Consider the following 16,130-nt stretch of genomic DNA (forward strand, 5'->3'; position numbering starts at 1 on the left):
ATAAAACTCAAGTAAAATGTGGTTCTCTGGCTCCAAAGTGATGGAGCTGTAAAGGCAGTTTTCATTCTAGAGGCAGCTGTGTGATACAGGTACAGCAAACTGCGTGATCAAAGATATTTAACTTTTCCAAATTTTGGTGAAATTGGATTGTGAAACAAGCAAAGTAAGACTTTTTCATTTATTTACAAGGACAAAATGAAACATTCACTACTTTGTCTTTTATACAAGACATATTCTAATGTCCCATACTATCAGTATCTGACATAATTTAAGCTGTCAAACAATGAGTTTGCCATATGGTAGCGATCTATCCAATCTATCGGATAGATCCATCTATCATAATGTGAGAGATGGGCTATGGCGTGTACAGGTCACCAGTCTATCACAGGGCTAAGCTGTTTTTGACCTTGAAGAAGTCCGAGGTCCAAAGTTACGTAACATTTCAACACTTTCTCATCCCAACGCATAACATACCGACGACTGTGACAAATCGTTGGTATGTTACGCGTTGGGAGGCATGAGAGTCTATACACATGAATCTACACGTGTTTTACGTCTGACATGAAAATCAACCTAACAAAGCATTATGTACATTAAATCTGTTCACTTTCAGATACTGACTCACTTTGGAAAACAGTATGTGATAGAGATAAATTTATGGTTAAGGTTAGGGTTATATGGGCTCAAATTGTGGTCATAAATATCTTGTAAATCAGGATTTGTATATGTAAAAAGAATTTGTGTGTGCGTAAAAAAGATTTGTGTGTGGATTTAGCCAAAAAATACATGTGAAACAAAGTTACAAGTACGAATTTTGACCTTATTTTTCTTCCTTTCATCTGATTGGTCAATGTCATGTCAATCACAAATTTAACTATCCAATCAGAGAACAGATGGGTTTGGCTGTCGGAGGGGCACTTTTTTAAACTGCAGGTCCTTGAAGGGTAATACAGTTTGAAGCTGGAGGATCTCTATATAAATATCCGATAGAAGCTAGGTCACGTAACTTTCAGCAGTTGTTGAAAGGATAAAGTTGTGTTATATCAGTGGTTAGAAATACCATTATTACTTTAGGATTAGTTTAACACAAAGTCAGGGCTGACCTGGGACCATGGCTGTGAGTCACAGTGGGCAGCATAAAGGTCCTTTCACATCGGACGCAGGATGTGCTGCTAATGCTAACTAAAAGCAAAGGATCCAGAATTTGTTGCGCTGGCTGCTGAGCTCTGTGGGTTTTTGCAGCATAGGCAGCAGTCCACACACAAATCTTTTTTACACACACACAAATTATTTTTACACATACAAATCTTTTTTACACACACACAAATTATTGTAGTACAAATCAGTACAAAACTGATTTACAGGTACAAAATATTTATGACCACAATTAGGGTTAGGGCTGGAATAGACGGCTGGAGCCTCTGCTCTAATTGTGTCCTGACGCCACTAGGCTTTCTGTTGGATTCAACTGACAACCCAAAGCATTTCATAAGGACCTGGAAGGGTACCTTTCGCTTTACTATTAGAGATGGCACAATACCACTTTTTTATGTCCAGTACCGATACCGAATCATAAATTTGGATATCTGCCAATACCGTGCATCCCGTATAATGTATAATAGATTTTTTTTATATCTTGCTGCATTTTGTAGGAGTTGATACTCAAGTTTTAAAAAACAAAATACTAAAGCTATTCTGTTATACCTGTATGCAAAAAATACACTGCACCCAAAATATTTCATTTCATATTTCTTCAACGGAATTACACACTGCACAGATGGTACCTTCCCAAAGGAAAAACTACTATAGCTTACTAGTTTATATATTAGACTTAATAGTTAGTATATACAGTAATGGACTTATATGCATTTTACATCAGATGAAAACTTTGGTTGTAATAATCAGATAATTATTTATTAAAAGCTAGACATGAGAATAAGAAAGAAAAGTATTTCTTTGTGCCCCCCTTTCTCCTGTTAATTTCTCTGTTTGCACTGTTCATATATTTATATTATTTACTGTATGTATTGGTTAAAAAAGACTTTGTTGTAAAAAAAAAACTTAATCTAGAAATTAGAATTGTTGTGCCTTAATTTGTTTTTACATACATTCTATTTGAAATAACTAAAATTTGTATATTTATTTATTTTTGTTTGTCTGATAGCATTCATTTAAAAAAATAAATCGGACATTACAACCAGTTACTCACTACTTGAGTAGTTTTTTCACAAACTACTTTTTTACTCTTACTTGAGTAACTTTTTGGCCGACTACTTTTCACTTTTACTTGAGTAATAATATTTTAAAGTAATGCTACTCTCACTTGAGTACAATTTTTGGATACTCAACCCATCTCTGCTTGATTGCTTGTGGTCATAGCAACATAACAAGGACTGATTTATTTCCACTAGCTTTCTGGTGAAGCATTCCTGTTATCTGGGCTAACTGAAAACTTCCTTTTTTTCTTCTGGCCACTGCTTCCTGTCTAGGAGAGTGCAAGATCTATTCAGGTTACTACATTTTAAATCAACATCAGTGGAAGTTCAGGGTACTTGGATGGTGACCCTTAAGCAACATGCCATTTGGAGCTCGTACCATTCGAATTACCTCCAGCATATTCTCACTCTTGTCTCGTCATATTGTCATATTTGAATCAAAGCAGCACCTCCTCAGTATTGTTTTCTCAGGCACAGGTGTAACTCTTTAGCTTTAACTAGGACAAAGCACAGGTAACAGGCAGTACAGTCACAGTAGTTTTAGGAGAAAAATGATAGATTCTGTTCAAATGCACCCTTCATCAAAATAAACTTTAAAAAATATGTTATATGCTAGATTTCTTCTGTCTCTCTGATTACCATAATTAAGCATCATTAATGAGTTTTCTCATTGGGCCTATTTCAGAAATGAATTACTCCTTTGGATGTTGGATTGCCTACATGCTTAAAATGATACTAAATGCAAATCGAGTCCATTACAATGTGAAGCTGATTGCTGGGAGAGCTGTCATTTAGAGCTTCCATAAAAAGGTTCCAAAAATGAGTGAGACTACCATGCACAACTGGTTACGCCCAAAAAGTAATATATTACACATTACTTTTTTTTTTTTTAAGTAATGCAGTATCTCATTGAATTACTTGACGAATAAATCCCTTCGGTACTCATTGACAGTGTTGGCTGTAACACGTTGCAAAGTAAAGCGTTTACACAGTTTCAATAACAGTAATTTACCGTATTACTGTACATTAAATTCAGTAATAAGATTACAGTTACAATTATATAGTTTCTTGCATTACAAATGTGCTTACTGGATTATTCACACAGTAATGTTATTTCAATAACGCGTTACTTTGTTACCATTACAAAGTATAACTGTGTTTACAGCCTGATACAAAAAGAGTTTTGAGGCCACTGGATATTTGGATATTTTACCCCTTTAAAACAAATGTACAATAAGATTTTCTTTTAATATTTCACATATTTTTGTTAAGTCATAAAGTTAGGGCTATGAAAATCTTCACCCTATTCTGACACATGGAGTTTTAGACGACTGCTATATGCTAGGACTTGCCTCTGCAAATTAGCATCACTAGACTTTCTGAGTAAGCAATAATTAACATAATTAATTAGTAATGCACAATCTGTGGCTGGTAAGCGAGCTTACTACCAAGTTAGAACTTAACCCTTTTGTTGTAATATAGCCCCTAAAAAGAAACATGGCAATAGCTAAAATGTTAATATTAAGATTTCAAAAAGTGAAGTTCAAAGTAAAACCAATGGCTCTATGTAGCCTATGCTTACATCCAGATTTATTTTTTTTACTTTTTAACTCATTCACTGCCATTGACGTCTATAGCCGTCAATGGCAGTGAATGAGTCAATGGGTTTAACTCATTCACTGCCAATGGCTGGCAGTGAATGAGTTAAATAAACTTTTAAAAAAATGATTAAGGACGAATACCATGATGCTGACATTTAAAATAAACAAGTGGCTGTTTTGCAACTGCAGGCCAAGAGAAAGGTACTACATTTTTCAGGTTAGGGTTACTTTTTCTTTTTTAAGTGAGAGCTGTTTTAGAAATGCTGATTACTGTGTGCCCTGTTATTGTGCTGATATTTTTCAATATTTTGTAAAAGAAGTCTTTCAAGGATACAGCCACATAATACCAGCAAAGACCCGAGAATGCACTCGTGTTCAGAGCAAAAGCCTATTAAGAAGATCTCAGGATAAAGCCCTCTCTGAGGACAACTTTGGCTCAAAGGGTGTTCTGGCTTTCGTGTTGTATCAGGGATATTTCTTTTATACAACACACAGGATGCAAGGGAAATTAAAAGCATTACACAGGCAGCTTCTCTGCAGTGGCTAGCTGTTAAATACAAGGTCCATTTATTTCTCTGTATAGGTATGCTTCGTTTAGCACTCGAGTACATTGCAGAACATGTATACTCCTGCTCTTCCTCTTAACGACTGCTTTTACACATTCCATGATTAAAGCTAACCACTGCAGATCCATAGCTTTACAACACCCCTCCTCTGACTATCAAATTGAGAAAATTTCAAGATCCACAAATTATTTATTAATGCATACTTGATCCTACTGCTTTTTCTGTTTAATTTATTTATTTCATGTTGTTGTTGTTTTTTTATCATGTAATGTGCTATTTTTTTTTTTTACAATATAAGGTTTTTATATTCTTGTATTTATTTCATCTCTTTATTATTACACATTTTTATATTGAGCTACTGATTTATGTATTTATCTTTTATGTTACATGTTCTATTTATGGACAGATTTTTTAAATTAAGTATGCTAAAAACTCACTGGCACATTGCTAGTAACAAGTTTGACCCAATGGACATGTTGACCATTCAGAAATGCTCTTCTGCATACCTTGGTTGTAACACGTGAATATTTGAGGTACTGTTGTCTTCATATCTGCTTGAAAGCAGTCTCTCCATTCTCCTCAAACACTAACAAGGCACTTTCACCGAGAGAACTGTGTCTCACTAACTATCTACTCTGTTGTCAGACGACCATTCTCTGTAAACCCTAGAGATGGTTGTGTGGGAAAACTCCAATAGATCAGTCGTTTATGAAACACTTCGATCAATCAGTCTGGCACCAATGACCGCATTATATTCAAAGACACTTAAATCAACCTGTTCTGATGCTTGGACCTGAACTTCAACATGCCTACACACCACTGTTCATGTGCCATGTGACAGGCTGCTTAGATGTTTGCTAGAACAAGCAGTTGAACAGGTGTCCCCAAACAAGTGACCAGTGGGTGGATAATTAAATTCTGTTTTTTCCTGTCTTCATCCACTCACCACCAACCGGTCGCAGCATATGGCCAGCCCTCTCTGAGGTTGGATCTGCTGGAGGTTTCTTCCTTTTAAAAGGGAGTTTTTCCTTCCCACTGCTGCCAAAACTCTTGCTCATAGGGGTCATATGGTTACTGAGGTTTTCTCTGTTTTCAATGTATTATTGTAGGGTCATTACCGTACAATCTAAAGCACTTTGAGGCAACTGTTGTTGTGATTTGGTGCTGTATAAATACAATTTTTTTTTAAAAAGTATCTGATGTGTTCGGGCTTAGCAACCAGTTAACAAATTATACCACAATTAGGGACATCAAATTCATTTTCTCATACAGCTTATTTCCTCTTTCTAGCAGTATAAAGAATTTTAACTACACATTTCATTTTAACATAAGAAAAAGAACAAAAAACAAAAACAAAAACTGGGATGTATTTAACAGTATACTAAAAATATTGGGGTGACACACCAAAACAGAATTTCTAGTTTTATTATGCTCTTGTTAGATTTAGGTTACTAGAAGAAAAAAAAGAATTATATGCGCCATTAATTTCAAATTAAAATTGATATCATGTAAAATAGGCACATATGAAAAACAAATAATATTTATAATTTTGAAATCCATAATAATCTGTTTTTTTAAAAAAAACATTGCTTTACTGATTCTTATGATTATTACATTATTACCAACTTACAACAATCTTGTCAGAGGGGGCCACTAGGGGGCAGCAAACTTGGGGGCGTGGCCAGTGCCACAATTTTTTTTTTTCCAGACTTTACATTTAGGGTGTCTCATCTCTTCTTTCACCACAGAGATTTTTCTCACTCCTTTTTCTTCCTACTTTGGTTTAATTTAGTTTGTAACAAAAGCATTTTTTAGTTTTTTTTGTTGACTTGTTTTAAGTAGTGTCACTTGATTGATGCATTTTGTACTCATGTCGCCCCTTCAGTGTTATCAAGAATCTCTGATTTAACTGCTGAATCACCCTGAAGGGGCTTCTGTTAGAATAATGATCAGTTTGCCATACATTAGCTTCTATTATGCTAATTACAACATGTAGGTGGGTGGATACTTGTAAAGGAACAGCGCTGTACAGTCCAGAACAGGATTCTCATGAGATGTTTAACACAAAGTTACAATTATTAAGATTTCACTTTATGTTTTTTGTTTCCTCTGATATACATTAAATGCATTCAGTGCATTTAAAACTCTTGTTCTATTGCATTTTTAAGTGCCAGTCTCATGCTTGATTATAATTACTTACAAGAAATTATTTATAACATCCATCTCAATAGAGTGATCGCTTTTCACAGAGTGAAAAGTAGAGCTGTCAGAGCGGACTTCCTCAGTTACCTCACGCTGCTCTGGCCCTTCATCAATGAAACCTATGGTATCAAAAGACGTCAGGTTTGACTGCTAAAAGATGTTCTCCAAAGTCCTGGTAACTAGGGTATGGTAGGCCCGAGACCCAAAATCACAACACAAAGAAAAAACAACAACAACAATTCAGAAGCCATTCTAGGATGTTTCTGTGGATTGTAGTGTCTAAAGTCTGTGTGCCCCCACTTAGGATCAATATGAATTTGTTTTTCATTGTTGGCTTCAATCAATTGTATTGTTATGCGCGTCTGAATACAGTGAAACAATCCAAAGACTGAGCACCCAAGTAAGCCTGCTTGCCGCTGTGAACTTACTTCTCTTCTTTGCTTCCTCTTAGCTTGTTGAACACCACCGGGGCTGCAGCTGAAAGAATAAGGCTCAGATTGCTCATGCACATCTAATCAATGTAGCCAGTTCATTTATTGGAATACACAATTGTAATTATAAGTCAGGACTTCACACATCTTAATGATAGAGCTGTGATACTGATTAGTTTATTAACTGACACAGTCAGTGTTTTGGTCAGCTTTCCTTATATTTTATTTATAATTTATTTTTATTCTCTAATACTGTAGTTTTGTCTTTCAATAAAAATATACTAATGCTACTAGTCCTGTCAGCATTTGCAAACACTTCCTCATTCATATAAATACACTCATAGATAGGGAAATGGTTGTTTTCCTCCAACTCAATCCATTCAAAACTGTGTGCTCCGGACAGATTAGTATCCCAGATAGTGAAAGCCCTTGGTCCTCTTTCTGTTTATGTTAAATCCTCTATCAGGAATTTAGGTGTCACTTTTGACTCAACTCTCACATTGGATGGGCATGTGAAACCTCTGGTTCGCTCTTGTTTTTATCATTTAAGAAATGTGGCTAAGTTAAGCCCTATTTTATCTCACCCTGAACTGGAGATTGCTATACATGCATTTATTTCCTCATGTTTGGACTATTGTAACTCTTTGTTTATGTGTCTAAGCAAAGGTCCTCTGGATCATCTGCAGGTTGTGCAAAACGCTGCAGCTAGGCTGTTGACAAAATCCTCCAAGTATTCACATGTGACACCATTGCTATTTCAGCTACACTGGCTTCCTGTTGAATTTAGAGTACATTTTAAGATCCTGGTCTTGACATTTAGAGCCTTGCATGGACTGACACCTCCCTACATCTCCGATCTGCTACAGCCCTTTGTCCCTAGCAGGTCCCTGAGGTCATCTGATCAGGGCTTACTTGCTATAAAACAGACTAAGATGAGAACTAAGGGTGACAGAGCTTTTGCCACTGTGGCCCCGAGACCGTGGAACTCTCTCCCTCATACATTAAGAGCTGTGGACTCGGTAGTTATTTTTAAAAAACAACTCAAAACTCACCTTTTTAAAACTGTTTTTGGTTAAATTTCTGCCTGTTTTATATTGTCTGATAGCCACCATCAACATCACCCTGACTGGTGATAATATGTAAGGTTAGAGAAGCAGGGTAAGGAAAAGATATCTGGGGTATGTTGAAGTCCTTTTGTAGCACAGGTCCCAGAATACAAGCCATCCATAAACGTTGGGTTACCGGGGCGCTGGAGCGTTGGGGCGCATCTTTACTGTTATAGGGTGTGAGCGAGGCAGGGTACACCCTCGCCAGGTGTTATTTCATTACAGAAACACAGGGATACAGCCAACCACCACACAGTCTCACATCCATACATACAACCAATTTAGAATCAACAACTGACCTGATATGAATGTCTTTGGATTGTGAAAAGATGCCAGAGGAAATCCATGGAATTAGGACACAGCAACATTGAAAGCACAACATATACAAGGAAGAATTGTAAATGCTGGCCTTGCATTTCATGGGTGGAGTTTGCATGTTGTTTATTTGGGTTATTCTGAATGGCTGTCTGCCTCTCTGTGGTAGCACAGCAACAGACTGGATAAGCTCCACCCCCAATCCCAATTGGATAAGTGGAAGAAAATGGATAAATGGACAACATTTAGAAACTTGGAGACTTGGATTCTACTAAAGTCAAAAGCCAAAAATGTCATCTCTTAGTTTTAGTCAATTAAAATCTGCTGCACAAATAAATAGTCTGACACACATCAAAACGTACTTAATGGTCCTTCTCTCCAAACACTAATACCTGATTTAGACTTCTGCAAGAAATCTACAGCATAACCAGAAACTCATTTTAACCTTCCATGCCATTCACTCATTGCAGGCTTGGTCGACCCAACATGTAGTTAGATTTTTCAGTTACTGGCCATCATCTGGGGTTGGAAATTACCAATAGCTATAAACTCTACAGGCAGCCCATCAGTTTAACGCTCTATATTGGAGCTATATTTAACTGAATTGTGCCTTTTAAAAAGGGAACTTCAGAGGGTTATATATTAAAAGAGTTCATCTGCTGAAATACAGGTTGGCTTTTACTGTGAAGAAGGCAGAGGAAAATAACATAGCTATGGATTATACAATGACAAAAAAGGCTTACTGTAGACTAACCTCTTTGTCAAAACAGTGGGCATGTGTTTGGCTGAGCCGTAATATGTTGCATTAGGTGCTTCTCTGTACTGTTCGTGACAAATTAGGCGCTCTTGTTTCCTCCCCATTTCAGTTGCATTAACACACCAAGCAGAAGTGTTAGCAAATCAACCGGGACAAGAAGTGTCAAACACTGGCCCTAGCTGGCATTTGGTTTGGTCACAGTTTGGTAACCTTAGTAATAGTTCCAAAGACTATCTTTCAAAATGACTGTGCGAGTCCTGCCGGCTCCTTGGAGTACAAAGTAGAAAATCAACTTAATGAACTGTGAGTTCAGCAACACCATTTTGCATCCCAAATTGAATTTATCCGCTTTCACTTTCAGAGAAAACCTAAACATCCTCTGCTGTGGGAGTCCACAGTGAAAGTGTAATAGGTAGACTTAAAACAACTTTGTACAGTGCAGTCTTTTAAAATGTAGTCCATTGGGCTTGAATACAAAAAGGCTGCATCTGTTTTATAATTGGGAATATTTTACACCGCCAGTCAACTGCTCCAGGTAAGCATATTGTGACTGAGCAGGTTCAGATGAAGTACTTTCATCATTTAGTCTGTTTGTAAACCAATACATTTTTTATATTGGAAGACAGAAATTAAAGGAGAAAAATATGCATATCTGACTCTATTGACAGCGGCAGAACAGACCCTTTGGATTCAAAATAATAGGAGGTTGCTTCCATTTAGTCTGCTGCACTCCACTGAAGGCCAAATAACAGACTGCTTATGCGTTTAGTTGTCTGAAAAGTAGCTATTTTCTCATTACTGCTCATCAACCTTTCAGCTTCAGCTCTTCATATGTTTTATTGAATCTGATCAGACCCTCCATTATGAAAAAGCCATTGATCCATGTCCTGGTCTTTCTCCAAACCCATTTTTCCCCCTCACAGTTGAACTTTGTTCTTGTGATTTTCATGCCAGTCAAAAAGATGCAGTAACTAAATGAAGAAAACTGGAATAAAATGAGGCTCATCTCTACTGAGACCCAAACTGCTGTCTAATTGAATAGCAGAATACTTTCATAGCAGCAATTTTAAACTCACCAACTTGATGAATTCAAGCTTATTCATAGGACATAGGGAAACAAAAAGAGTGTCCACACCTGTCTTTCTTGGCTTCTGCCGCAACACAAACAGCTGTGATGGGCCACGTGGCCTCCAAATACAGCATGAGGAATGACAGCTTTCGTGTCTGATGATGCTAATATCGGGCAGTGGACAAATGTGTTTGTGTGCAGATGGGGCAGACGATGGAGATAAAGCCATAACTCACCATATCAATGGATGACACAGGGCCGATGCTGTTGATATAGATGCCCACATCTATGACTGTTGGTTTCTCTGCAAAAGCCAGAAGGAATAAAAGTGAGCACATATTGTAGATGAATGTAACATTTGTCAAGTTTTTTCATCCTGAAGTGTAAACCTGCAACATAGTCAGACCCTAGAATCAAATATATAGTCAAGTTGCAAACAACAGTCGTCATCATTCACTTCATCGTTCACCTAGAAGAGAAAGACTAACACCCTTAAAGTCAGAACAGCTCCACAGTGTTTCCTGGAGCAGCTCTGGTTACCATGGCAATTAATAGCATTTCCAGGCGGTACATAGGATCTTGGGTTATTTTGCTTGGCAACAACATTTGAAACGATTGCACAAAGCAAAAACTGGTTGCGTGTGTGTTTGGTGGTTGTAGAAATGGTTTATATGAGGTTTAGGTGAGATTCAGAGGTTTCTATGGATACGACTTCAAGTTACAGCCTATTACGGAATCTCGCCCCTTGTGCCCCCTCCCCTCCCGATACCGGGGTTGCTGGGGCTCAAATCTCCAAAACAGTTGGCAGTCAAGGCGCTTTACATTCTATGGTAAACTCTACAATAATAGAGGAAAAATCCCAACAATGAGGAAGTGCTTGGCAACAGTGAGAAGGAAAAGCTCCCTTTTAACCTCAAGAAACATCTGGCAGAACCAGGCTCAGGGAGGGGCAGCCATCTGCCGTGACCGGTTGGAGTGATGGGGGTAAGACAGGACAAAAGATGCATTGTAGAATGATTAAAAAAAACCAAAAAAACAGAAGACAATCTCTGATTGTTTGACAGCAGAGCCATTGCGATGACTAATGGTAGACCAGGACTGCCTCATCTGACCCAGAAGTGTCTTGAGGATACTCCAAGAGAAACTGTAAAGGATTGCTGGGGAATAGGATGTTTCTTCAACCAGGATGCAACTTTGAATAAGCAGAAGTAAAATACATGGATGGATGGTTCATGTTAGTGAACAAATGTTAAATTAAAAATTAATCTTGTGTTTCATTCAATATTCTCTATGGATTTTCGTCTTAACTCCATACGTGGTGACCTGGTTTCAACATAAAGTGAATTTTAAAAAAAAATTATTTTCCATGGGGCTTCCACTGCTATCCGCTTTTTCTAACTTGATATAACTGGGAATTTATGGGCCCAAATGCTGCTTCTATTCTCATGAACAAAGAAGGACCAAAGCACCAGTGGGAGCTAAAAGTAGTCCACATTCTTTCAGCTCCAATGAAGTGATCAGTGTTGTTTTCTCAGCTTTGCAGCATTCAGGAATCCATTAAACAGGCCATTTATGACGTTGAGACAAGCTGAAATTTTGAAGGAAAATAACACTATGATATGTGTTCAAAACAAAAATAAAGCATTCATATAACTTTGGATGTGAAATTATTTTAGGGTTAACATTTACTGATTTGCCAGTTAGCTAAGTTGTATAGTCTGACGTATAGTCTGACAAAGTGACCCAATGTTTTAGTTTAGACTAGTTATCAGAGATGTGGACTCGAGTCACATGACTTGGACTCGAGTCAGACTTGAGTCATTAATTTTATGACTTTAGACTTGACTTGAAAAAATGTTCTAAGACTTGTGACTTGACTTGGACTTTTACACCAATGACCTGGGACTTGAATTGGACTTGAACCGGTTTACTTGAAAAGACTTGATATTTCACCCCAAATATAAAATTTAACATACATATTATATAGAAAGTGTGCACCATTAATTCAATTCATTGATTCATTTATTCAAACCACACTCCGTACGTATGTGTGCGTGAGCTGTAGCACAGTCAATCAAATTAACCAGATTTTTTTTAAAAAAACGCTCAAAAATGCTGCAAGGAGTTATTTTTTTCAGGTACATAAACTATGAAGTAGTCAACAAAAAACTGAAATGCAATATGCAAAAGATGCAAGAAGAGAATCACAGACAGAGATGGAACAACTTCCAACTTTCTCCGACAGTTGAAGTTGCATAAAGAACGGTAGGTGGTGCTTCTCTCTTGCTACGATGAGATCATGACTTCATCTAACAAGCAAATCTTGTCCAGGCTACGTTGGTGATACAGTTTTTTTTTAATGTGTATGATATTTTTGTCATGCGATTTTAAAGCTGGCCCTACAAGCGCATCCAAGAATACCATGCAGCTTATCTCAGAACTGTCGGTGAAAATTATTCTTGGAGCTAAGTTTAATTGAGCTGCATTTTATAGAGGTGCAATTTCACAATTTGCGTATATTTTCTAAGTTCACTATTTTGTATGTGTTGAGAAAAAACACAGATTTAAAAATGACATGGTCTAATATTTACATTTAGCATATAACTGCAACATTCTTCGTTTTTTTGTTTTTTTTTTAAAGACTCGAAAGGACTTGAAATTCAAAGTTTCAGACTTGTGACTTTACTCGGACTCGGATTTTTTGTCTAAAAAATATTTACTTCCCCTTGTTTTTCCTGGTCCTTGCAGGATACAATGCAGCACCTCAGCTAATGGCCAACAAGAATTAAACAGCATTAATCTCGTTGAAATGACAGCAAACTAACAGTCTGTCTCTCTGTGTCAGCCCTGTGTTAGATTCGCGACCATACCAGGTTGTACCCCACCTTTTGCCCTATGGAAGCTAGGTTAGGGTCCAGCACACCCGTGACCCTTCTAAAGATAAGCAGAAGGGAATGGATGGATGACACTAACAATGAGATAAAGTCTGTCCAATACAGTGAGATCATAAAAAAGAGTATTAAGAGTATTAGAAGTACCAGCTCTCAATGAAAACTGAGTAGTATTTTTTGCCTGTAATGCACAATGATAATAGAAGTGGCTCCTGCAGTATAAATGTGAAAATTTCTCTCTGGGTGCTCGGGCTTCCTCCCACAGTCTAAAGATATGCTTGTTAGGTTAAGTGGTAATTCTAAATTGGCCAAAGGTGTGAATGATTTTCTTTATCTCTTTTTTAGGCCTGTGACCACTGGCAGCCTGTCGAGAGTGTACCCTGCCTGTTGACCATTGTCCCCTGAGATAGACTCCAGCCCCCACTGACCCTGAAGTGGATAAGTGTTTAAAGACATTAAGAGACATTAATGAATGGATGGACGTCTCATGTGGTACTTAGACTCTGAGTGAGTAGAATCATTTTTTAAGTAAAGTATCTCAGCTGTTACATGGCTCGCTGATTTGCTTCAGATTTTAAGATCCTACTCCGGACAAACTATGCTACTTTGGCAAACCTCTACCTTGTCACTTATTGGCATCAACAGCTCAAATCTTCAGTTTGTACAATACTTTGATTTCCCATGTGTGCTTTGAAAAATGCCCGAATGCTAATTAGCAAAATCTTGAGTAACCCTAGAGCATTATTAAGGGTTTCATTCAATTATGAGTGAGGTTGAAATGCTGAGTTAATTAAAAAGTATTATTAAGTAAAATTATTTTGGTGAGATATAATCTATATACTTCACAAACCTGATGATCTGTGAAATATATAAAGTGGGAGCCCCAAGAGAGAAACGTGTTTGCCTTCTTTTGTTGGATTTTGCTGAGGAAGCTAAGGAAACAAACTTTCAGGCAACCGTTGTTTAGTTGGAGGAGAGTTTTCTAACTGCTGGGACTCTTCTGGGTGAGTTAACTTCTCAACATTCTTGTTCAGAAACAAGCTAAGCCATCAACAATGATGTGCTAATGGCTATAGCAGCTATTGCTGTTGCTAGTATGTATGAAGAAAAGATAAGAAAGAACGTATGTATGAATGTCTAAACAGCAGATTCTTTTTTAATGTTACTCTAACAAGTTTTGAACATTTTTTTGATGAATGACTCATTGATGACCCGGTCCAAAGATGGCAAGCCACCCCTCCAGGATTCGTTAACATGTATGATCTCAAAATAAATTGAAATTCTTTGGATGGACTTTGAAATGTACAAATTCTACTTAAGTGGTTGGAGAGAACTGCATTTCATTGTTCCTCTGCACATCCTGCAAGGAGAGACTTTACTGCTGGACTCACTCAAATAAGAGGTGTCAGCTGACACTAGAGACACTGAGTCAAATCCCCCGGAGGTATGTTTTGTTTATTGTTTTCCATTATTTGGGCCCATTTTTCCTTTTATGTAATGCTATTGTTTTTTATTGTATATGTAAGTTATTATTCATATTATCCAAATGAATAAAAGTTCCTCAAACTCATTCATCCACTTTGCTCCAGTAGTCGAACCTTAGCAATTGGTACTCATGTAATTATTAAAATCTGTATCCCAACTATTGAAAAGGGTGTTACACTTGGCTTGCTAATGTGCTTCAACAGTGAGTAGAAATTAGCACGTTAGCATTCCAGCATGAACCTTTAGCTTTCGAATCGGTAGAATCTTAGTCTAGTTTTGGCAAAATACTCATCAATGCCAAATAAAAGTTTACTTAAATGATCCCTTGACCAAATGACTGACGATAATTAAATTGCTAAATACTGGTTTGAACCAGAATTGATTTTTTAATTTTTGAAGTACTGTGATGATTGCATTCATCACATTCAGCTCTTTGCCAATAGAGCCTCTTCTGCTAATGCTGGCTATAAAGAGATCACTTCTGTTATTTCTGTTTAAGGGACAGGAAACAAAATCTATTCATTTCACTCGTCGTTATCTGAAATGTTTTTTTCTTTAAGACAGACTTGTAAAAATGTCAGCACACCCTTTAATGTGTCTAAAAATAAAAACAGATTAATCTCTTTCATGGCTTAATTCAATCCACTCAAAGAAGCTTGTACATGTTTCCCATGCTTCTCTCTGCCAAACTGTAGCAATTCACTTGTGTGCTGGCGTATAGACGGGACACACAAACTTCACACTTCACTGCATCGCACAAAAAAATAATGTTCTACCTTTTGAGGGCCACTGAATGCAACAACTGCACAGCCTCTTTTAGACAATAGTGTGAGTGCCGTTTGAGCTGTTTTGGTTACAGCACATATTGCAAGGTTAAGCACAGAGCACGTGTGAGAGCTCTTGTACCTCTAGCCCTGTGAGATGGTGTAATAGTGGGTTTGAGTTATTTTTTTTTTGCAGGATTGTGACCAACATGTTATAAGGATTTGGAACCTTTTTATTGTATTTTGAGATATTAACATAGATAGATAGATAGATAGATAGATAGATAGATAGATAGATAGATGTAGGCACCAGTGTTGGTCAAGTTACTTGAAAAAAGTAATCAGTAACTAATTACCGATTACTTCCCCAAAAAAGTAATCCCGTTACTTTACTAATTACTTATTTTCAAAAGTAATTAACTCATTCACTGCCATTGACGTCTATAGCCGTCAATTGCAGTGCATGAGTCAATGGGTTTAACTCATTCACTGCCAATGGCTGGCAGTGAATGAGTTAATTACTTAGTTACTTTTTAAAAACATGATTTACAACCTGAATAGGTGATAAAGCGATAGATCTTTCAGCCCAATTCTACTTTTTCTGCATAATCCATCATACAAAATGTAATCAAATGGAAAAGTCTCTTTTTAAAACTTGTTTTATTAGTTTTAACCTTTTAACTTTATGCACCAAGCAAAAATGTAATTATATGCAACATTCTCTGAC

The 16,130-nt window shown here is 37.1% G+C and overlaps 1 protein-coding gene across 2 annotated transcripts in view; it reads right to left on the reverse strand.

Moving 5' to 3' along the window:
- LOC146608620 (gamma-aminobutyric acid receptor subunit gamma-3-like) overlaps positions 1 to 16,130 on the reverse strand; it is a 179,810-nt gene that overhangs the window by 95,980 nt on the left and 67,700 nt on the right. For both annotated transcript variants that reach the window (XM_085348963.1, XM_085348962.1), the window contains exon 3: positions 10,500 to 10,567. In XM_085348963.1, coding sequence (XP_085205089.1) covers positions 10,500 to 10,567 — 68 coding nt within the window. The remainder of the gene's footprint in view (positions 1 to 10,499; positions 10,568 to 16,130) is intronic.

The sequence above is a fragment of the Diplotaxodon limnothrissa genome, linkage group LG23 (genome assembly GCF_057381915.1).
Source record: "Diplotaxodon limnothrissa isolate DT_005_m linkage group LG23, D_limnothrissa_male_GT1.1, whole genome shotgun sequence".
NCBI lineage: Eukaryota > Metazoa > Chordata > Actinopteri > Cichliformes > Cichlidae > Diplotaxodon > Diplotaxodon limnothrissa.